General features: G+C 45.9%; 1 protein-coding gene across 1 annotated transcript in view; it reads left to right on the top strand.

Annotated features, from left to right (window-relative positions):
* The window catches only part of LOC110491528 (uncharacterized), a 69,638-nt gene that overhangs the window by 21,257 nt on the left and 23,287 nt on the right, over positions 1–25,094 (top strand). Inside the window, exons 6-10 of the mRNA XM_036946406.2 lie at positions 2,838–3,026; positions 4,103–4,183; positions 4,516–4,628; positions 4,719–4,777; positions 7,292–7,381. Coding sequence (XP_036802301.2) covers positions 2,838–3,026; positions 4,103–4,183; positions 4,516–4,628; positions 4,719–4,777; positions 7,292–7,381 — 532 coding nt within the window. The remainder of the gene's footprint in view (positions 1–2,837; positions 3,027–4,102; positions 4,184–4,515; positions 4,629–4,718; positions 4,778–7,291; positions 7,382–25,094) is intronic.

The raw sequence follows: 25,094 nt of genomic DNA, 5'->3' as shown, positions 1-25,094 counted from the left end.
CCTATAGGGTTTATCAATGGGAGTTGTCCCTGACACTAACCCGCTTTGTTTTCCTTTGTGTGCTTATAGCTCCATTAAGAGTTGAGGTGAACAGCATGTATACCTCATTCAAAGGATGTACCTACTGACTATGAGTAATTGGAGCTTGTGAGAGAGGAGGCAGGAGGGAGGGTGGGAGAGCGAGAGAAGGAGGGAGAGATTTTGAGTGAAAGGCGGCCAAGTTCCGTGCCATGCTTAGTGCCCAAGGTCAGCAGGGGACGTTACAAAAGCTTAGAGAGAGAGAGAGAGAGAGAGAGAGAGAGGGCGGAGTGAATAGAACAGAAACAAACAGAGAGAGAGAGAGAGAGAGAGAGAGAGAGAGAGAGAGAGAGAGAGAGAGAGAGAGGGCGGAGTGAATAGAACAGAAACAAACAGAGAGAGAGAGAGAGAGAGAGAGAGAGAGAGAGAGAGAGAGAGAGAGAGAGAGAGGAGTGAATAGAACAGAAACAAACAGAGAGAGAAGCGAAGAGAAGAGAAAGAGGCGCTGCTGGACAAAATGTATCTAGCTTGGGAAACTTGCTAAAAGGAGAGGATGTTAATAGAAAAAGGAAGTGGCGTCATACAGCTGTGTGTGTTAGCTACAGCTAAAGGGAGTGACTTGCTAGCTGAGTCTTAGGCCTTATGGGTTTAGAATCCAGGTGATGTACTGCACTAGGACTAGCTAGCAGACCAGCTGAGACACTGAGAAAAACAGAGCGGTAGAGGGGTTAGCGGGGGGGGATGCGATCAGGCCGGGGAGCCAGGACAGGGAGAGGGGGGGTCAATAGGGTGACCAGTTTGAGACACTCGTACAGGGAGGGGACAGGTATAACAAGGAGGGCCAGCTCTGTGTTCTGTTGGCATGGCTCACTCGGAGAGGATAGGTACCTTCCTACTCGCCACTCGAGCTCAAGGCGGAGGTAAGAGCTCTACTCCTTCTCCTCTTTTCTCTTCTCTTCTCTCCTCTGCTCTCCTCTCCTCTCCTCTCCTCTTCTCTCGTCTCCTCTCAGACTACTGTAGGTAGTGTGGAAATATCTGCCTTCTAATCCTCTCACTGCCTCTGTAGGCTCCATATGAGACAAGGAAACCAGGGTGTCTGGTGATCAGTCATTGCTCAGTAACAAAGCCATTCATTCAGCTAATAGAATGGATTGTTTGCTCTGTGGAGGTGTGTATGACTCAGTGATAATAAGGAAGTCTGAATGTGCTATGCTGTAGTCCTGGTAGTCTGGGTAAAGTGTGTTTCTGTCATACTTTAAATATTTTAAATACTGTTCCCAAGCTTGTATTCTTGGATGGATTTAAACTCAGCAAAAAAAACATCCCTTTTTCAGGACTCTTGTCTTTCAAAGATAATTCGTAAAAATCCAAATAACTTCACAGATCTTCATTGTACAGGGTTTAACACTGTTTCCCATGCTTGTTCAATGAACCATAAACAATTAATGAACATGCACCTGTGGAACGGTCGTTAAGACACTAACAGCTTACAGACGGTAGGCAATTAAGGTCACAGTTATGAAAACTTAGGACACTAAAGAGGCCTTTCTACTGACTCTGAAAAACACCAAAAGAAAGATGCTCCCTGCTCATCTGCGTGAAAGTGCCTTAGGCATGCTGCAAGGAGGTATGAGGACTGCAGATGTGGCCATGGCAATAAATTGCAATGTCCCTACTGTGAGACACCTAAGACAGCGTTACAGGGAGACAGGACAGACAGCTGATCGTCCTCGCAGTGGCAGACATTGTGTAACAACACCTGCACAGGATCGGTACATACGAACATCACACTTGCGGGACAGGTACAAGATGGCAACAACAACTGTCCAAGTTACACCAGGAACGCACAATCTCTCCATCAGTGCTCAGATTGTCCACAATAGGCTGAGAGAGGCAGGACTGAGGGCTTGTAGCCTGTTGTAAGGCAAGTCCTCACCAGACATCACCGGCAACAACGTCGCCTATGGGCACAAACCCACCGTCACTGGACCAGACAGTTACTTTTTATTTTGACCCCCCCCCCCTTTTGTTCAGGGACACATTATTTAATTTCTGTTAGTCACATGTCTGTGGAACTTGTTCAGTTTATATTTCAGTTGTTGAATCTTGTCATGTTCATACAAATATTTACACATGTTAAGTTTGCAGAAAATAAACGCAGTAGACAGTGAGAGGACATTTATTATGATATATTATGGCTGAAGTCCAGACTTGTAGTTCAAGTCCTCTTCTATCATTTGAAACCATGTATTATCAACAGATGGAACTCACAGGTCTTAATTTTCTGTTTCTGTTCTTGTTCCAAGGTGACATAACATGCGTAAAGCTATTACCACAGCATAATTGAGATATAGTGCGGTGTGCCCTCCTGAACCCTCTACTGCTTGAAAGGGGGTTAAATGACTGGGTGATATAGAGAGAGTTGCAGGAAAGGATAGATTTATGGAAGGAGGTTGTATAATGTGTCCTTCTGTTTATTGTGCCCTATGTATGCTTAACATGGTCCACATTTGAGTGTATTAATGTACTGAATTATCATTGTGTCACACCAGAAGAAAGCATTGGCCTACAATAGGAAAGGTTCCAGGACTATTTTTTTTCAGTAGACCTGACCAGAGACTTACAGTTTTGCTGCAAGCTTTACAGTGTTGCCGTGAAGAAATTACAACAAAGTGGGTTGCATCCTAATTTATCCACACCTCCCTTCACTCTTTGTCTTTGTCCTCCCGCTCCTTCCCTTTCTCCCTCTATCCCCCTCCCTCTCCCTCTTAACCCGTCTCTCCCTCTCTTTCCCCCTCTTACTTTTTCTCTCCCCCCAGGGAGAAGGCTCGTCTGGCGACAGACTCGGAGCTGGATCAGGACCTCAGTGAGCGGCTGGGACTGGGGAGCAGCGACACCCTCACCAACGGTAACCGTGCTGACGGAGAGGCCGCCAAGCGCTTGGCCAAGCGCCTCTTCACCCTGGACGGCTTCAGGAAGTCCGACGTGGCCCGTCACCTCAGCAAGAAGTGAGCACCTGGCACCCAGCCTTCTCGTGTTATTGATCCTTCTCTTTACGATGTGCTGCTGTACTTTGTCTATGCTATGTGTAGCGTGTATACTGCCGATGACAACACCTAGTATGGATGTGGCTAACATTTCCAAGATCTCTCTCTTTCTCTCGCTCTCTTCTATACTAAACCTGGTCTGGACCTTGTCTGACCCCTTGGTTTTCCTCCGCGGTTGTACTCTTCGATTAGTCTGTCTGTCTGTCTGTCTGTCTCTCCGGCCTGTCTGCCTGTCTGTCTCTCCGTCCGTCCGTCTGTCTGTACCTTCGTCCGTCTGTTTGGTGAAAAGGAATTTAGGATGAAAAGAGATTCCTTCTGTCTGACAGATTCACCCTGGGAATCAAAGTTTCAAACTGAGTGTTATTATAAGGGGAGTTAGTCCAAAGTTGTCACGTTGGTGGGGGCGCATCTTAAACTCTTACAATGATCATATCCAATGAAAAGCTGTCTGTCCGTCCATCTTTCTGCTCATCCATCCGTCCGTCCATCTGTCTGATGAAAAGGAATTTAGGATGAAAAGAGATTCCTCCTCTCTGACAGATGCACTCTGGGAATCATCGTTTTTGGCCCCAAGTCTTCGTTTCAAGGACACAACCCAACTGTGGCCTTGTGTGTTTGAGCTGGGAAAGCCAGCAGCTGATTAACATGTTGTTCTCACTCCCTCTCCCTCTTTCTCTCTTTGCCTTTTTCTCTCTCTTTTCCTGTCTCTCTCTCCCTCTTTCTCTCTTTCCCTTTTTCTCTCTCTTTTCCTGTCTCTCTCTCCCTCTTTCTCTCTTTGCCTTTTTCTCTCTCTTTTCCTGTCTCTCTCTCCCTCTTTCTCTCTTTGCCTTTTTCTCTCTCTTTTCCTGTCTCTCTCTCCCTCTTTCTCTCTTTGCCTTTTTCTCTCTCTTTTCCTGTCTCTCTCTCCCTCTTTCTCTCTTTGCCTTTTTCTCTCTCTTTTCCTGTCTCTCTCTCCCTCTTTCTCTCTTTCCCTTTTTCTCTCTCTTTTCCTGTCTCTCTCTCTATTCATTTATCTATGTTTCTCTCTCTCTCCCCAGCAATGACTTCAGTCATAAGGTTGCAGAGGAGTATCTACACTTCTTTAACTTCACAGGTCTTAATGTGGACCAGGCTCTGAGGTGAGAGGTTCAAACTGACTGACTGACTTGTTCAACTAGCCAGCCACTGGTTAGTAGATGGTAATACTGCTCTCTGGTGGCAGGCTGAGGGAAAGTAGCCTAATATGCCAGACTTGTGTTTCTAGCCCAGAAAAAACGCTCCTGATTCAATTAATCAAGGGCTTGGTCATTAATTAAGTCGTTGAATGAGGTGGACAGGTGCGTAATGAGGTGCGTTACCGCTGGGCTGGAACCAACATTTGCCACCCTTTAGGATACTAGAGAAACTGGATACTGGATTGGGGTTGAGAAGCACTGTGTTTCTGCTCAATGTGTGTGTCTGTGTGTTCCAGAGCCTTACTCAAGCAGTTCTCCCTGATGGGAGAGACTCAGGAGAGGGAGCGGGTGCTGTCTCACTTCTCCAGGAGATACCTGCACTGTAACCCAATACTCATACATACTGAGGGTAAGAGGACGCCACTGTCTCATTTCCACTATAGAAATAGCACAGCTCCGTCGTCATGGTAATAGATTGAAATGTCTCCTCCTTATCCAGATGGTGTTCATACCTTGACCTGTGCCCTGATGCTGCTAAACACAGACCTGCATGGCCATGTAAGTTGAGTTCTGTGTGTGTGTGTGTGTGTGTGTGTGTGTGTGTGTGTGTGTGTGTGTGTGTGTGTGTGTGTGTGTGTGTGTGTGTGTGTGTGTGTGTGTGTGTGTGTGTGTGTGTGTTAGGGATACAAATGTCATTAAGTTCAGGGTAGAGTTCAGTGTAGAGACATTTTTCAGAGATCCATTCCCCCCCAGGCTCCACTGACTCAGTACAGTGGTAGCTTTGGGAAATAAGCCCCCGACTTATCAAAAGCTGATCTGGGACCAGCCTCCTGATTTCAATGTGTTCCTACACTATCATATAATCCAGTCCATATCAAACTGTAGACTGATTACCATATAACTCTAAATCTAGGCCATCTATTGCTGCATGGTGTGATGTGCAACCTCTACAGATGACTCCAGGTAGTTTAGTCGAAACCATTTATATTATATGGAAATATTCAGGTCTGGTTGAAGGGGCTAGAGCTGGCTTGATAAGAAACCCACTCTCTCAGGGGCAGGGGGGATTGAGAGATGCCTGGCTGGTATAGTTCTGTGCTTCATCACCATCATCATCATCATCATTCATCATTGTCACCAATGTCATTATCTTCTTCTTCTTCAAAATCATCATTGTCATCAATGGCGTCATCCTGATCATCATCATCATTATAGTCCCCAGCATCTTCTTCGTCTTTATCTTCACTCACTATCTCTTTTCAGCAATATTCCCAGCATGCAATAGTAGCAGATGGGGCTCTGTGAAAACTCACTCCTCAGCCTGAAGTGTCTCCCCTTGCGCTGCCGAAAAACGAGCTTTTCCGCGGTGTGACTGAGTAAGACGCCTCAGGAGGGCGGCCACGTTTGTTTGCGAGGCAGAGGTCATGCGTTCGAGCCTCAGTGGGAGCCCAATCAGGAGAAAGCGGTACTCGCTAAGCAAGCAGCGTGACGTCCTTTAAACAATCTCCTTCTGAACACTCTCAGCTCATCAGCTAGATTAAATCAATTGGATGAGGTCCCTGAAAGTCGTTTCTCCCCATAACATCCTTCAGAGATGAATTCTAATATAATAGTTTGTCGAAGAGCTGCAGAAGGACAGATGAATTAGACAATCTGTGCCTCGAATATTTTAGATGACTGATGTTGGTGGTGCTTTTTAAAGATGATATTCATTTATAGCATAGTAGTCTCGGAAATCTCAGGGATAGGGCAATAGCGCTAGGTCTAACAAATCACAAGTTTGGCTAGGCGGGGCTTAAAAAGAATCCCCTCGGAAACATAGCAGAGGCGGACACACAATATAGACGCGGATAGCTAGCCACTGACCCTACCAGTCAGTGGTTTTAAGCTGGTAAAGCTAACATCATGGCGCATGCAAACTACTCACTTGCGAAACACACTCATTGAAAATATCTAGCTAGCTACCGGAGATGTTTACGGCAGGGCTCTGGACGGATTTTCCAGCATCCAACTCCGCCCTTTCCTCTCTGCCAAACCGACGTTGGTTTGAGGACAGACATGTATGCTGGAACATTGGTACATTGTGAGAGAAAACCCACCTGTCTAGAGCAGGGATGGATACCTAACGATATTCTACTATGACTTACAATAGTAGAATACACCCGGTACAATTTCTAAATGTGGTTGTGCATCAGCAGTTTTTCTCATGTTATGTCAGTCACTAACAGTCACTAACAGTCACTGACAGTCACTCAATTAGCCCATGTCAGCTAACACTTTTTTAATTGGTAAGTTAGTCTAGCCAGCTATCAAAACATAGTTTAAAATGACAGGAAATTAGCTGTCAAATGTAACTTAGGGCCCCTAAAATGCTAGGTCTCTGACTGCATGTGTGGGTATGGATGTGGGTATGGATGTGGGTATGGATGTGGGCATGGATGTGGGTATGGATGTGGGTATGGATGTGGGTATGGATGCGGGCATGGATGTGGGTATGGATGTGGGTATGGATGCGGGTATGGATGTGGGTATGGATGTGGGTATGGATGTGGGTATGGATGCGGGTATGGATGTGGGTATGGATGCGGGTATGGATGTGGGTATGGATGTGGGTATGGATGTGGGCATGGATGTGGGTATGGATGTGGGCATGGATGTGGGTATGGATGCGGGCATGGATGTGGGTATGGATGTGGGTATGGATGCGGGTATGGATGTGGGTATGGATGTGGGTATGGATGTGGGTATGGATGTGGGCATGGATGTGGGCATGGATGTGGGTATGGATGTGGGTATGGATGTGGGTATGGATGCGGGTATGGATGCGGGTATGGATGTGGGTATGGATGTGGGCATGGATGTGGGTATGGATGTGGGTATGGATGTGGGTATGGATGTGGGTATGGATGCGGGCATGGATGCGGGTATGGATGTGGGCATGGATGTGGGAATGGATGTGGGTATGCAGACCAGCGAGTCACTGAGGACCCTTATTATGAGTTCAAAAGTTGCCCATCTGTGGTCTAGAGAGACTAATAGCATAGAGTAAGTACTGTGTGTCATGTTTTTCAGAACATCGGCAAAAGGATGTCCTGCACACAGTTCATTGACAACCTGGAGGGTCTGAATGAGGGTCAAGACTTTCCCAAAGACTTGCTGAAGGTGAGTCACTGTACTGTACATTGCTATAAAAACACACATACACACACGAATTGTTGTGTTGTCTAGCAGACCAGGAGAAGACTTACTGTACCTTCCCTCTGGTGAATCTCTGCTCGAGATCGGACAACGTTAGATTATGCTATTAGCTTCTCCCTGTTGTGGGCAGCATAATGGGGTTAGGCTCATCTGGGGCCATTCATTGGGAGCCCACAGGCACACCAGCGGATGCCAGATGAGCTAAATCAGTGGGGTAGCCTGCCGTTGACGTGGCTAATGATGATGCGTTTGATTCGTTTTGTCTGCAAAGGGTTCCCTCAACGCGTAAGTCAACAAGTTGTAATGGTGTATCTATAATACATGTGAGAGAAAGGGGGGAAGAGGGAACCAGGCAATATTTTTCACCCAGAAATGAAGGAATATGAATTCTAAAAATGACAGGCTTTGCTGTTATTAAGTCAGGATAGCATCAGCTCCCCTGCCATGGTACAGCTTTAAGGTGAGAGAGAGATGGAGAGAGATAGATAGAGAGAGAGAGGTGGTAGCTGTTTTATTTATGCACTGTCTATATCTAGGAAGTGTATTTTAAATCATGCTCTCCTCCCACTCCCTCTCTCTCCCTCTCTCTCCCTTTCCTCCAACTCCCTCTCTCCCTCTCTCTCCCTCTCCTCCAACATCCTCTCTCCCTCTCCTCCAACTCCCTCTCTCCCTCTCTCTCCCTCTCCTCCAACATCCTCTCTCTCCCTCTCCCTCTCCATCTCTCTCTCCCTCTCCTCCAACTCCCTCTCTCTCCCTCTCCTCCAACCCTCTCTCTCCCTCTCTCTCCCTCTCCTCCAACTCCCTCTCTCTCCCTCTCTCTCCCTCTCCCCCAACTCCCTCTCTCTCCCTCTTTCTCTAACTCTCCAAATGTTTTCCCTGCCCACTTTCTATCTCTCGTTTTCTCTCTTTCTCTCCCACTCCTTGTTCTCCTCGCTGCCCCAATCCCATCCTAGCTTATCCCAACATCATTTCATTCTGACTAAATGACTGTCATGTTGTTCCCGATAATCTGCTTCATATCCTTCATTCCCTTCCCTCCTTTTCCTGCTTTCCCATTTCCCTTCTATCTCTGGTGTGTATTCCCTGGTCACCCATTATCATAATAATGTTACATTACACACACACACACTCATGCTTGGGCCAACCTGAGCCTGACATCCCCACTAAAATACTCAAAGTAGAGGGGCTATCTCTCTCTCTCTCTCTCTCTCTCTCTCTCTCTCTCTCACACACACACATATGGATTTTTTGGGGGAGTAAACATTTTATTTCCATTTAAATCCTATTACCCCTATCCCTAACTCCTAGCCCTAACCTAACTCCTAACCTAACTCCTAACCTAACTCCTAACCCTAACCTAACTCCTAACCTAACTCCTAACCTAACTCCTAGCCCTAACCTAACTCCTAGCCCTAACCTAACTCCTAACCCTAACCTAACTCCTAACCCTAACCTAACTCCTAGCCCTAACCTAACTCCTAACCTAACTCCAAACCCTAAACTAACTCCTAGCCCTAACCTAACTCCTAACTCCTAACCCTAACCTAACTGAACAAAACATTAAATTAAACATGTCACACTTTTTCAGCTAGTAGAAGTTGCACTGATAAATGATAGTAATAGTAGCCTGCTCACCCTTCTGCAGCATGCGTGCCAGTGCATGGATGCACATTTTTACAACTGAATGGGAACTTGCCTGCCCTCCCATTTGATCAATGACAAAAACATTTGATTAACAACTAACTTTACTAACTTTGGATAACAGTTGTTCAAGTTCAGCATAGCTAGCTAGCAAAGCGATTCATATTTCTTGCTAGCTAACCAAATGACACCTGCATCTCTAGCTGTAGGGGGGGAAGTCTGTCACTCACCCACTCCTTCAATGACATGGCATGACATCCTCCTAACAGCTAGCTAGCTAGCTAACGATAGGCTCCACCATGGTGGACTCAAAATGTCTTGTAGTTGAGTAGCCTGCCTAGGCTACTGATCAAATGTTGCTGTAATAAGCCTATATGTTTCTCATTTACATGGTGTTTTGTTGCAGGTTTACTTTTTGGGTAATTCATTGTCAAACTTTAAAAACCGAAACCAGACTGCAACATTTTAGTAGCCTAGCTAGGATTGTGGCATGTCTGTACACTTTCCCTCCTCTGTGCACTGTGAAAGGGACACACGAAAGAAATTGAATTCACGATGCCAGCTCACTGTTGACTAATTTACCCTCGCTTGTGTGTCCTATTGTACTTTAGTAGTGATTTTTCGCCAGGTGTGAATCCTTTATCTTATAACTTTTTGACAATCATGATGACATTTTCTGTAAGCTACAGCAATGACCTGTTGGAACCTAAACTTGGCGTAGACATTTAGCCGACAGAGATGGTCGCCTCGCTTCAGGTCCTTGGGAAAGTATGCAGTTCTTTTTTTTTAAATGTATTATTTCTTACATTGTTAGCCCAGAAAATCTCAAGTGTTATTACATACAGCCGGGAGGAACTATTTGATATAAAAGCGATGTCAACATACCAACATTACGACCAGGAATACGTCTTTCCTGAAGCGGATCCTTTGTTCTGACCTCCACCCTGGACATAGGATCTTATCCCAGAGAGCGACCCAAAACAACGTGGTCGTCGCAGGAGAGGCAGACCGAACGGCATACTGGTCAAACTTAGAAGGCGAGCACACCATCCAATGCTTCTGAGCATATTACTCGCCAATGTCTAATCTCTAGACAACAAGGTGGACAAAATTAGGGCATGAGTTGCCTTCCAGAGAGACATCAGAGATTGTAACATTCTCTGTTTCACGGAAACATGGCTCACTTGGGATATGTTGTCAGAGTTGGTACAGCCACCCGGTTTCTTCACGCATCGCACCTACAGAAACAAATAACTCTCTGGTAAGAAGAAGGGCTGAGGTGTATGCCTCATGATTAACGATTCATGGTGGCATCAAAACAATATACAGGAACTTAAGTCCTTTTGTTCACCTGACCTAGAATTCCTTACAATCAAACCCCCCACCCCCCCAAGCAGATACCTCGACGGCCCTGAAATAACTTCACTGGACTATATGTAAACTGGAAACTGGATTTTAACAAAGCTAATCTGAGAACAAGGCTTCCTAAATTCTATCAGCATATCAAATGCGCAACACGGGCTGGTAGCATTCTGGACCATTGCTACTCTAACTTCTGCGATGCATGCAAAGCCCTCCCCCACCCTCCCTTTGGCAAATCTGACCATGACTCTATTTTGTTGCTCCCAGCCTATAGACAGACACTAAAACAGGAATCGCCCGTGCTCAGGTCTATCCAACACTGGTCTGACCAATCGGATTCCACGCTTCAAGATTGCTTCGATCACGTGGACTGGGATATGTTCCGGGTAGCCTCAGACAATAACATTGACGTATATGCTGACTCGCTGAGCGAGTTTATTAGCAAGTGCATCGGTGATGTTGTACTGTGACTATTAAAACCTTCCCTAACCAGAAACAGTGGATTGATGGCAGCATTCGTGCAAAACTGAAAGCACGAACCACCGCTTTTAATCATGGAAAGGCAACTGGAAACATGACCGAATACAAACAGTGTAGCTATTCCCTCCACAAGGCAATCAAACAAGCAAAGCGTCAGTATAGAGACAAAGTAGAGTCGCAATTCAACGGCTCAAACACAAGACGTATGTGGCAGGGTCTACAGTCAATCACGGATTACAAAAAGAAAACCAGCCCTGTCACGGACATTGACGTCTTGCTCCCAGACAAATTAAACAACTTCTTTGTTCGCTTTGAGGACAATACAGTGCCACTGACACGGCCTGCTACCAAAGCCTGTGGGCTCTCCTTCACCATGGCCAACGTGAGTAAAACATTTAAAAGTGTTAACCCTCGCATGGCTGCCGGCCCAGACGGCATCCCTAGCCGCGTCCTCAGAGCATGTGCAGACCAGCTGACTGGTGTGTTTACGGACATATTCACCCATAGCACTCACTTCTGTCATCATGAAGTCTTTGAGAGACTAGTCAAGGATCATATCACCTCCACCCTACCTGATACCCTAAACCCACTCCAATTTGCTTACCGCCCCAATAGGTCCACAGACGATGCAATCGCCATCACACTGCACACTGCCCTATCCCATCTGGACAAGAGGAATACCTATGTAAGAATGCTGTTCATTGAGGCCTCCCGGGTGGCGCAATGGTTAAGGGCGCTGTACTGCAGCGCCAGCTGTGCCATCAGAGCCCCTGGGTTCGCACCCAGGCTCTGTCGTAACCGGCCGTGACCGGGAGGTCCGTGGAGCGACGCACAATTGGCCTAGCGTCGTCCGGGCTAGGGAGGGATTGGTCAGTAGGGATCTCCTTCTCTCATCGCGCACCAGCGACTCCTGTGGCGGGCCGGGCGCAGTGCGCGCTAGCCAAGGTTGCCAGGTGCACGGTGTAGCCTCTGACACATTGGTGCGGGTTGGATGCGCGCTGTGTTAAGAAGCAGTACGGCTGGTTGGGTTGTGTATCGGAGGACGCATGACATTCAGCCTTCGTCTCTCCCGAGCCCGTACGGGAGTTGTAGCAATGAGACCACGAAAAGGGGGTAAAATTTTAAAAAATAAAAATGTTTTAAAAAAGAATGACTACTGAGCTGCATTGACTACAGCTCAGCATTTAACACCATAGTACCCTCCAAACTCGTCATTAAGCTTGAGACCCTGGGTCTTGTCCCCGCCCTGTGCAACTGGGTCCTGAAAGTTCTACAGGGAGGAGGTGATGGCTGCAGGGAGGAGGTGATGGCTGCAGGGAGGAGGTGAGGGCCCTCAGAGTGTGGTGTCAGGAAAATAACCTCTCCCTCAACGTCAACAAAACAAAGGAGATGATCATGGACTTCAGGAAACAGCAGAGGGAGCATCCCCCCCATCCACATTGACGGGACAGTAGTGGAGAAGTTCCTCGGCGTACGGAAATGGTCCACCCACACAGACAGTGTGGTGAAGAAGCCACAACAACACCACTTCAACCTCAGGAGGCTGAAGAAATTTGGCTTGTCACCTAAAACACTCACAAACTTTTACAGATGCACAATTGAGAGCATCCTGTTGGGCTGTATCACCGCCTGGTACGGCAACTACTCCTCTCACAACCGCAAGGCTCTCCAGAGGGCAGTGAGGTCTGCACAATGCATCACCGGGGGCAAACTACCTGCCCTCCAGGACACCTACAGCACCCGATGTCACAGGAAGGCCAAAAAGATCATCAAGGACATCAACCACCCGAGCCACTGCCTGTTCACCCCTCTATCATCCAGAAGGCGAGGTCAGTACAGGTGCATCAAAGCTGGGACCGAGAGACTGAAAAACAGCTTCTATCAGACTGTTAAACAGCCAACACTAACATAGAGTGGCTGCTGCCAACATACAGATTCAAATCTCTTGCCACTTTAATAAATGTAATAAATGTATCACTAGTCACTTTCAATAACCTCACTTTAATAATATCTACATATCCTACATTTCTACATCCTACATATGTATATACTGTATTCTATACCATCTACTGCGTCTTGCCTATGCCTCACGGCCATCCATATATATTTTTATGTACATATTCTTATTCATTCCTTTACACTTGTGTGTATTAGGTAGTCGTTGTGAATTTGTTAGATTACTTGTTAGATATTACTGCACTGTCGGAACTAGAAGCACAAGCATTTTGCTACACTCGCATTAACATCTGCTAACCATGTGTATGTGACCAATGCAATTAGATTTGATACAACATGTTTAAACTTTCGGTCGGGTACAAGATTTGTTCAGTGCCATTAGTGATGATGGGCTGGCTTCTGTTGGTCAGGGAGGAGTGTTGTGTGAGTGGCAATGCACTGCCGTTTGGTGTGCAGGACGTTCTTCTTCGATGGGGTTTAATGGCGGTTGGCATCCAATGTTAATGGCGCATTACCGCCACCAGCTGGATTAAACAAAAAAAACATTGCGAGAAAGGTGGAAAACGACATCATACAAAATGAAACACGTCAACTAAGAAAACCCATCCCACTTCTTCAATCCCAGTCCACTCCAAAATACATCCCTTCACACGCTCAGGGGCCTGTGATGGCGGTACATTCACTGACAGGATTTCTTGCATGACCTCGACTGTGAAATCACAAAGACCCGAAAAACGTTCAGCGGCATTCACAATGATTCCAGTTTTTCTCAGACTTGTTCTCCGCTTGTAGTTTATGACCATGTCAATAAATAATACAAAGTACACCTTTTTAACAGGTAGCATTTCACTATGCCTTCGATTGATGAGAACCCTTCACTGGTCGTGGAGGCTCTACTACCATTGTTTCTTCCCCGCCACTCGTTCCTTCCCATCTTCTCACCACCTCCAGATAGGAGACACGCTGGACACTCCTTGCCACCTCATTCTCCTTCACACGAACAGGGCACTCCAGGAATTCAGGCTCATGTTCACCTCCACAGTTGCAGCATTTCACTTCATCTGGCGTACGATACTCTTCCCCTCTGCACACACTTGACACATTACCAAATATTTGACATTTGTGACACTGAAGGGGCTTGTGCACAAAAAGCTCCCACAGGGTATCTCATGAATCCTAACTTGGTTTGAGAAGGGAGAGACTCTTCATGAAAGAACAGGAGCATGGATGAAGTTAATTCCTTTTCTCCGTCCACCATACAGGTCAGTCGACGTGCACCAACCACTCCATCGATGTTTTCAGTTATATCCTCTGACTTTACTTCTTGTGCCACGCCAGAAATAACCCCCTTGATGGGTGACCTGCTGCGAAAATCCATACAGGAAAACATTCCACTCCGGCATCTTTTTGAGTCTTAAAACACGCCAAAAATCGAAATAAGACCACTGTTTGTGACTCTCACCACAACTCCACTCTTTGATCCAAATCCCTCACTCCGACTACAAATGAGTTGAGTGGTTTCCTCCACCACAGCTTTTCTTCTCCTGTTTCCCCTTTTCTTCACCACTGTAACACACTCGTTCTCCCTTTCTGTGCTATTAGCTTCACTCGACTCACTGGCAGCTTAAAACAAAACCTCCGTTTCTGCCACTTTCTCCACGATCAACATCACCCGAATCGCGCCTTTCCTAGTCGTGCAGCACATTGGCAGCGCAACGCGGCCGGTATGGATTGACAACCCAAATCTTTGCGTGGCGGGATAGAAATGTGTAACGCCTTGTGTTTGACATGTGACACGTGCGCTAGCCTATTACTCATGTTATGACAGGCTTGTGATCATTGCCCTTGCTAGATTGATTGTATTGACATTCCCAGCCTTAATTACAGTCGTTTTTGTTATTGAGTCATTGAAACTGAAACAGTGCACCCCGAATGGATGGAGGAAGCAAACAATGTATCAGGACAGCTTTTATTTACAACCTGACAGCAATATGTTGTGGACTACCAGGAAATGTATTGGTGAATTATATTAATCATGCATTGAACTGTAACCATCTATTCTGCCAGCAATGCCAGCAAACGTCATGGGATTTTGAGTCAAATATAATAAAAGCTATTATAAAGTTGGTTTTGTAACATAAACTGGGAGTTTGATATTTTTGACTGATCTTATGATTGTTTGTTTCATATCTGCAAAGTAGGTAAAACACTGTCAGTTACACTCTAAGCCTGAAATAGCATTTTAACAAATTCAGGACATGAAAAAAGTCCTGACTTATTTCTTGTTTTCCTACTGTGTCAGGACATTCTGGTGACTTGTCAGGACATTGTGGTCTTGATAAGATAGGAAAACATGTCCACAGACAGACAGACAGACAGACAGACAGACAGACACACACACACACACACACACACACACACACACACACACACACACACACACACACAGTCACACTACATTCCTCCTCATTTCTATATTATGGTCTCTCAGCCTAAATCTCTCGGTCTCTCTCTCTCTCTCTCGCTCTCTCTCTCTCTCTCTCTCGGGCTCTCGCTCTCTCTCTTTCTCTCTCGGCCTTTCTTTTGGTCTCTCTCTCTCTTGATCTCTCTCTCTGTCGCTCTCTCTCTCTCTCTGTTGTTTCTGTTTTCAGTGTAGCACCACAGCACCCCCACCATGCCACCCTCTCACTCTTTGCCTGCTCTCCTTCCTCTCCTCTCCTCTCCTCTCCTCCCTCCCCCCTCCCTCCCTCCCTCCCTCCCTCCCTTTTTCTTGAGGTTCAAAGTGTTTTATTTTCAGCGGTATGAAATAGCAGTGCCCCCGGAGGAGGCAAACCTGTGTGCTGCTCTTCTCTTCAATCTCTAGCTCTAACATCACACTATCTCTCTCTTTCTCATACTCTCTCTCTCTTTCTCACACTCTCTCTCTCTTTCTCACTCTCTCTCTCTCTCTCTCTCTCTCTTTCTCACACTATCTCTCTCTTTCTCACAGTATCTCTCTCTTTCTCACAGTATCTCTCTCTTTCTCACACTCTCTCTCTCTTTCTCACTCTCTCTCTCTCTCTCTCTCTCTCTCTTTCTCACACTCTCTCTCTTTCTCACAGTATCTCTCTCTTTCTCACACTATCTCTCTCTTTCTCACACTATCTCTCTTTCTCACACTCTCTCTCTCTTTCTCACACTCTCTCTCTCTTTCTCACACTCTCTCTTTCTCACAGTATCTCTCTTTTTCTCACACTCTCTTTCTCACACTCTCTCTCTCTCTCTCACACGCTCTCTCTCTCTTCCTCACACTCTCTCTCTTCCTCACACTCTCTCTCTTTCTCACACTCTCTCTCTTTCTCACACTCTCTCTCTTTCTCACACTCTCTCTCTCTTTCTCACTCTCTCTCTCTCTCTCTCTCTCTCTCTTTCTCACACTATCTCTCTCTTTCTCACAGTATCTCTCTCTCTCTCTCTCTCTCTCTCTCTTTCTCACACTATCTCTCTCTTTCTCACAGTATCTCTCTCTTTCTCACACTATCTCTCTCTTTCTCACACTATCTCTCTTTCTCACACTCTCTCTCTCTTTCTCACACTCTCTCTCTCTCTCTCACACGCTCTCTCTCTCTTCCTCACACTCTCTCTCTTCCTCACACTCTCTCTCTTTCTCACACTCTCTCTCTTTCTCACACTCTCTCTCTTTCTCACACTCTCTCTCTCTTTCTCACACTCTCTCTCTCTTTCTCACACTCTCTCTTTCTCACAACCTCTCTCTCTTTCTCACACTTTCTCTCTTTCTCCCACTCTCTCTCTTTCTCACACTCTCTCTCTTTCTCACAATATCTCTCTTTCTCACACTCTCTCTTTCTCACACTCTCTTTATCACAGTATCTCTCTCTTTCTCACACTACCTCTCTCTCACAGTATCTCTCTCTTTCTCACACACTCTCTCTCGCTACAACACTTCCACTCATTAACGTACATACTAGGGAGCTCATGGCCACTCCTCTGTTTTTTACTTTCCCACCTTTCCTTATTATTTTTGTGCACGCCCCCTTCTTTTATGCATATTTTATTTACCATGAAGTTACAAGGCATGTTGTACAGTTGTTTGTTTGTTTATGTACAAGTTTATATTCATGTTCAAATACATCATAGAGACGCTGTTTTATATCTAGACTATTGTAGAATGTTAAAGGAAATCACATAGAGATCTCAGATCAGAAGATCCCGAGTTGTATAGAGGAGGGAGGGTAAGGTGATATTGGGGGGGGGGGGGGGGGGGGGGGAGAGAATACCTTTTGCATCCACAATACTGGAAAAACACAAAGGGAGCATTTTCAGTTATACAGATTTTAGACAAGTCTGAGGTGATATTTTGGGGAATTTCAACCTGTGCCATATGTTGAGGGATGGCTGGGAGGGACAGGCTACACAGAGGGGTACTAAACTGAACCCTCCAGCTACAGCTGAAATCAGGAACCAGGCGGTATGTAAAATAATGAGCAGGCTGAGCACCCCCGCGGTACCCGTTTCACCGTCTCTCATTCTCTCCCTCTGTACTTCGTGCTCTCTCTTTTACGCTCTAACTCTCTTTCTCACTAACTTTCCCTCTCCTCTCTTCCTCTCTCCATCCCCCCCCCCCTCTCTCTCTCGCCTCTGCAGCCTTTTCAGATTAAACCCAGTGATATGTTTCCCATTAACACTACAATAGAGAGACAGAATGGAGCAATCTCCTGTACTGTGCAGATAGCTGGCTATGGCGTCACACTTATCTCTCAGCCTTCTCAACACAATATTAGGCCTCCATAGCAGGAGTTTAGCAGATTTTCTCGGTTCCAGGCTATTCCTTCTTAATAATATAATAATTATTAAACTAATTATGATAGAGGGTTAGAGGGCATTCATTTTCAATTACTTTGTTCAACAACACTGTTGTACGTTTTTGGAGGGATATTGTTGTTAGGTTTCATAAGTGGATGAATGATGTGCTTATAATGATTGTAATAAGTACAGGTCCACCGTCACACTTCCACAGAGGTGAAAAGATGGTCAAGTCTGCGAGTAGATAACCAATGGTATAAATGATTACTGCTTTAAGAGTTCCTTGGCATACGTAACCCACATGTCTGATATTTCGTGTCCCCCTTTCCTGCGTTGCCTCTCTAAGTCTAACCTAATTCAGTGCATCGTCAGCTGCTTCTAGTAGATCATATTACTGTAACGTGTACGTGTGCTTCTGGTAGCGCACACACTCTGTCAAGCTATTTATACATCTATTAGTCTGTGCCTGGGTGTACCCAATTGATACCAAGGACACTATAAACTATCCAGATGTGCGCTAGGGGCCACTGTCCTGTCCCCTAGTCCCACATGCTATCGCTCAGCCAAAATACACTACCGGTCAAAAGGTTTAGAACACCTAGTCATTCAAGGGCTTTTCTTTATTTGGACTATTTTCTACATTGTAGAATAAAAGTGAAGACCTCAACACTATGAAATAGCACATATGGAATCATGTAGTAACCAAAAAAAGTGTTAAATAAATCAAAATATATTTTATATTTGAGATTCTTCAAATAGCCACCTTGATGACAGCTTTGCACACTCTTTGCATTCTCTCACCCAGCTTAGTAGTCACCTGGAATGCATTTCAATAACAGGTGTGGGATTTATGGAATTTCTTTCTTTAATGTGTTCAAGCCAATCAGTTGTGTTGTGACAAGGTAGGGGGGGTATACAGAAGATAGCCCTATTTGGTAAAAGACCACGTTCATATTATGGCAAGAACAGCTCAAATATGCAAAGAGAAACAACAGTCCATCATTCCTTTAAGATATGAAGGTCAGTCAATACGGAGCTTTGAACGTTTCTTCAAGTGCAGTCGCAAAAACCATCAAGCGATATGATGAAACTGGCTCTCATGAGGACCGTCACAGGAATGGAAGACACAAAGTTACCTCTGCTGCAGAGGATAAGTTCATTAGAGTTACCAGCCTCAGAAATTGCAGCCCAAATAAATGCTTTACAGACACATCTCAGCATCAACTGATCAGAGGAGACTGTGTGAATCAGGCCTTCATGGTCGGATTGCTGCAAAGAAACCACTACTAAAGGACACCAATAAGCAGAAGAGACTTGCTCGGGTCAAGAAACACGAGCAATGGACATTAGACCGGTGGAAATGTGTATTTTGGTCTGGAGTCCAAATTGGAGATTTTTGGTTCCAACCACTGTTTCTTTGTGAGACACAGAGTAGGTGAACGGATGATCTCTGCATGTGTATTTCCCACCACAAATCATGGAAGAGGAGGTGTTATGGTGTGGGGGTGCTTTGCTGGTGACACTGTCTGTGATTTATTTCGAATTCAAGGCACTCTTAACCAGCATGGCTACCACAGCATTCTGCAGCGATACGCCATCCCATCTGGTTTGGTCTTAGTGGGACTATGATTTGTTTTTCATCAGGACAATGACCCAACACACCTCCCGGCTGTGTAAGGGCTATTTTACCAAGATGGAGAGTGATGGAGTGCTGCATCCAATGACCTGGCCTCCAAGGTCCCCTGACCTCAACCAAATTGAGATGGTTTGGGTTGAGTCGGACAGCAGAGTGAAGGAAAAGCAGCCAACAAGTGCTCAGCATATGTGGGAACTCCCTCAAAACTGTTGGAAAAGCATTCCAGGTGAAGCTGGTTGAGAGAATACCAAGAGGTTGCAAATCTGTCATCAAGGCAAAGGATGGCTACTTTGAAGAATCTCAAATATAAAATGGATTTTGATTTGTTTAACACATTTTTGGTTACTACATGAGTCCATATGAGTTATTTCGTAGTGTTGATGTATTCACTATTATTCTACAATGTAGAAAATAGTAAAAATAAAGAAAAACCCTTGAATGAGTCAGTGTTCTAAAACTGTTGACAGTTAGTGTATGTCACACAGAGAGATGTTTGTAGACTAGTCATAGTCAACCACCCAAAGGATTCAGTGTTAAATTATGTAACTAGACAGCCAGAACTTTCCCATCACCAATTATTGGAAAGAATTAGCATTTTGGGGCCCTTGTCCAGCACATAGTTGAGATTTTCACCTTGAGCCCAAACCCCTTAAAACCCCTCTTTTTAATTTGTTGGCTGTTAGCCCAAGCCAATGTGTCACTGTGCAGAGGTCAAAGGCTAGCAGGGCCAGGTATCTACTGTAAGCTTGCCCTCTTGGGGACCTTCAATGCTGCAGAAATGTTTTGGTACCCTTCCCTACGGTGAACCATGGTGGTGGCATCATCATGCTGTGGGTGGTGTCAGCATTGTGCTGTGGGATGTTTTTCAGTGGCAGGGACTGGGAGACAAGTCAGGATCGAGGCAAAGATGAACGGAGTAAAGTACAGAGAGATCCTTGATGAAAACCTACTCCAGGGTGCTCAGGACCTCAGACTGGGGCGAAGGTTCACCTTCCAACAGGACAATGACACAGCTAAGCACACAGCCAAAACAACGCAGGAGTGGCATCGGGACAAGTCTCTTAATGTCCTTGAGTGGCTCAGCCAGAGCCCGGATTTGAACCTGATTGAACATCTCTGGAGAGACCTGAAAATAGCTGTGCAGCAACGCTCCCCATCCCACCTGACCGAGTTTGAGAGAATCTGGAGAGGAATGGGAAAAACTCTGCAAATACAGGTGTGCCAAGCATGTAGCGACATACCCAAGAAGACTCAAGGTTGTAAACGCTGCCAAAGGTGACTCAACAAAGTACTGAGTAAAGGGGCTGAGTACTTAGATTTTGGTTTTAAATGTTTAATACATTTGCAAAAATGTATAAAAACCTGTTTTTGCTTTGTCATTATGGGGTATTTTGTGTAGGTTGATGGGGGGGACTATTTCATCCATTTTAGAATAAGGCTGTAACCTAACAAAATTTGAAAAAAGTCAAGTGGTCTGAATACTTTACCACCTTTTCACCTCTGTGGAATTTTTAGGGTGGGCGGTGCTTTTGCATCTACATTTGGCTGTGTGTCTGTACCCAAAAGCTCTGGCAGCCATTCACCCAGGCCACCATATCTTATGCCATGCTGCTGGGTGCCAGCCTTTCAGTCTGGGCTGAGGGAAAGAGGTCATGTCTGGTGCTAGCTGCCTGCTTAAATTAGCAGAGACGTGGGGTGTAGAGTGCACCCCACCCGCTCCCCAAGCTGTCTCACAAGTGAACATGAGAGAGAGAGAGAGAGAGAGAGAGAGAGAGAGAGAGAGAGAGAGAGAGAGAGAGAGAGAGAGAGAGAGAGAGAGAGAGAGAGAGAGAGAGAGAGAGAGAGAGAGAGAGAGAGAGAGAGAGAGAGAGAGAGAGAGAGAGAGAGAGAGAGAGAGAGAGAGAGAGAGAGAGAGAGAGAGAGAGAGAGAGAGAGAGAGAGAGAGAGAGAGAGAGAGAGAGAGAGAGAGAGAGAGAGAGAGAGAGAGAGAGAGAGAGAGAGAGAAAACATGACATGTGGCAGGTTAGCGTTTTTTGTCATTAATCTTGTTCTGGAGGCAGCTCTGCAGTGTGGTCAATAGCTGGCACAGCTACAACGTCATAACATCTGACAACCTTAAACTTAACCTTAACCACACTGTTAACCCTAATGCCTAACCCTAACCTTACATGTTCATGAATTTTTACATTTTAGCCAATTTTGACTTTGCAGCTGGCCCGTCTAGCGGAGATCGCTCAGTTCTGCCTCAAGGACAATAAACGTCAACCTGCATTTGAACTGGACCTCTCAGCTCCGGCCACGGACTTTGATAAGGTCACACAAGGCACTGGCAGGTGTAAAGCATATATGTTGGACAAACATTATCTCTCATTGGATCTAAGTTGTTGCCCTGTTCTCTCTGTCCATTCTGCCCCTCCCACTTCCCCGCAGTCTATCTTGTCGGTGGTATTTTTTGGGGGGGGCACTGCTCATTAGCATACGGAGAATAGATCTAGCTCCATTGTCTAGCCTCTCGGTGTGGAAACCTGAGTGGTTTCAGTCTTGCGGTCATATCGATGAATCACACGCTGCGTGAGTGACACCCTCATTATATCTCTTGTCAGCCCAATGGCTGTAGATCGTGTGATTAATCCTGTTCCCTTGTCCCTCTTATTGATTCTTAATGTGGCAATCAGCAGTTGAAACAATAACAAAGCCGCCCCCTGTTTTCGGTAAAAAAGCCGAGGGATGGAGCTTGAGAACTGTAACCACTCTCAAATTCATAGACACAGCTATGGACACAAGGACTGACCATCCATGATATCAAAATGATAGTTTTAACCGTGTTTTGAGGCTACATAGTGTTTGTTTACAAGCAGTGCTTATATTTGGGGTTCTGATGGGGTGCGACAGTTGAACTAAGCTCGTGAGGTATTTCTAAGTTATATTCTACACACATCAATGGGTGTATATCATTCATTTCTCAGTCCAAAAATTAATGTAGCAACTGCAGATTGCCCCTTTAAGTCAACGATTCTATCTGACAAGAGGCCAGTCCTCTTCCTTCATGGATCTTCTCATCCCAGGTTGCTGACCAGGGCTACATTTTTCTCCTCTATCTCCTCTATCATGTTTCTTCCCTGACCATACCTTACATGCAAATCCTATTTTCTAGCAGTGGTGATAGGGTTTTAGGTTACAGGTGTGCGATTGTAGCTGGGTTGCTCTTGGGGAAAGGTTCGAACTCCAACCTAATCATTCAGAACAGGAGCAAAACAAATAGGCTTTTAGAAATGGTGCTACTGCATTTTGTTTCGTTGTTCAATAGCGTTTGTCTTGAATGTTCAACACGCTTGTTGCTCACATGCGGGCTGGTTTGAGCTCGTTCGTTACGGGTTGAAGTTATGGATTCTTGTTTAGTTGTTGCTCTCTGCATTGTCGGGAAGGGCCTGTAGGTAAGCATTTCACTGTTAGTCCACACCTGTTGCTTACGAAGCATGTGACAAATAACATTTGATTTGAGAGAAGAAAAAAAAACACACACAAGATATCACAAGATATCACACACACACACACACACACACGTGCATAAACACATTTTCCTGCTGATTCCCACCACTCTCTCCACCACCTGACTGAGGAGACAAGCACCGAATGCTAATCACCATTCAAAGAATATTCAGGAGTGTGTGTGTGCTGCGCGCGTGAGTATGTGTGTGTGTGACTGGAGGAGGGAGTTGGAAGTCTGTGATTCGCTGCCGACAGACAGAGAGAGAGAGAGGGAGGAGAGGGATAGAGGGAGGGGCTCATATAGAGAAGAGAGCACATACACAGTTGCCGTCAGGTCTCTCTCCTCAGTACGATTCCGGCAGCTCTCCGACACAGAACCAAAAAGAGGATGACAAAAAGATAGACGACTGAAAGACAGAGAGAAACAAGGAGGGAAAGACAACAGAAGGAGGACAAGCTTTTCTCTAACTCCCCCTCCCCCCTCCAGAGGGCACAATGGGAAGAGATTTGGAACCGTTGAAAAGAAGCATTGAGAGATGGCACGTTGAAGAACAAGGAGAAGGTGATAAAAGAAGTGAGGGATCAAAGAAGTGAGGGATCAAAAGAAGTGAGGGATCAAAGAAGTGAGGGATCAAAGAAGGAGTAGATGCCGACAAGGGACCCGGACAGATGGACGGACGCTGATCTCCTAAAATAGAGGGGTAGTCATCCCTCCATCATTCTGGTTGACGGACAAAAGGGTGGTCATCTTCCATCTTACACTGGGAGCAACAGGATATAACATAGCCCCCTTTTACTCTACTGGGTAGACTGAACCAGGCAGTCCTACGATATCTTGTTCCCCTCTTCTCTTTTTAACTGGACGTTGGTCTAGTTAGACAGTTCCTTCAATTCTTCTCCTGTTTCTTCATTACTTTTTGTTTGTATTTTGGGGGCAAGTGACGCAATCGAGAGTGCTATTTGGAATCCCTGCTCGGGAAGTGGGAGGAGTCCTATGTGGACTCTTTACGTCGTGTGTGTGTGCGTTTCTATGTGTGTGTTTGTGTTTCTACGTGTGCGAGCCTCTGTGCTTTTTACCTCCTTATTTCCGCCCTTGGCACCCATCTGTTTCATGCTGGCTGTCCTTTCACACCTCTGCAAGTGTTGTGCACCATCTGTGTGTGTGTCATCGTGAGTGAGTGTGTGTCAATGTGAGTGTGTGTCAACGGGAGTGAGCGTGTGTGTCAATGTGAGTGTGTGTAAGTATCTGTCACCCACAGTTACGCCACTGGTCAAAAGTTGGCCAGTTACCATTTTTGGAGGCACAGCCCGGCATACTGTTTAAGCTGGGCAGAAGGGGGACAGAGGGCCCGCTTAGCCAACAGCTGTCAAGGGAACAGTTTGAGAGATTCTACTGTCTTCTCCCAATAGGACCGGTAGGACTATTATTAAACCTCCTGGAGGATCAATTCAATGAGGATCTGATCCAAGAACAGTGTTAACTGATCACCTGATACGCCCACCTGTGGACGGTGTCGCTTGGTTAATACATTCAATCCAAAACATGTCAGTGTGACATTGAGTGGCAATGAAGGAATTGCCATACCATGTTCTATAGATGAACTGTCCGATCATCCATTATTTGATCAGATTCCAGATGACCTAATGAGTGTGTGTGAGAGAGTGTGTACCACAGTTTGATGCTCTCGGGGATGCTGTGAGAGTGACAAGAGCTACGCGCTGTTTCTTGCAACAGACGGCCCTCTATGAACTGTCACTGAACTGCTTGGCCCTCAGTCTCGTCACTGTACTTAAGAGCTGCTGAGACAGACTGACTGACAGACAGACAGACAGACAGGCACCTTTTTCCTCTTGTTCTTGGCCATGCCCTACTGTACAGCTCTCTGAACAGGAAGACGAAATCTGGGTGTATCTGGAACCATCGCTTGGCTGTGTGCAGTGTGTACCTTTCTCTGATTGGCCTATCTAGTCCTGCTGTGAAACATTATCCTCGGGGGGGGCCATGATCGGCGTGAACAGCCTGCACTCGGCGGGGCGCCTGCGCTCGCGCTCCCTGTGCTCGGTCCGCTATGGCCGAGACTTCCGGATGATTGACCCTTTCCGCTACCCCCGTACGCCCCGCTCGCGCTCCCTCAAGCCCCTTATGTTCCCAGACCTGCTGGGCAAGGCCCAAGACGGACAGAACCACCCGCAGGCCCGCAAGAGGAAGAAGGTACAATGTGCCACCCGGGTAAGACACCGACTAACATAGCACAACCTGCTGCGTTAAACTGTTCCACACTTAATTCAGCACTTTGGTTGTGTTTGCAT

This window comes from Oncorhynchus mykiss, chromosome 16 (assembly GCF_057628025.1).
Source record: "Oncorhynchus mykiss isolate SJ-2025 chromosome 16, ASM5762802v1, whole genome shotgun sequence".
Taxonomy (NCBI): Eukaryota; Metazoa; Chordata; class Actinopteri; order Salmoniformes; family Salmonidae; genus Oncorhynchus; species Oncorhynchus mykiss.
Note: the sequence above shows the minus strand (reverse complement) of the source record. Positions and strands in the feature narration are given on the sequence as shown.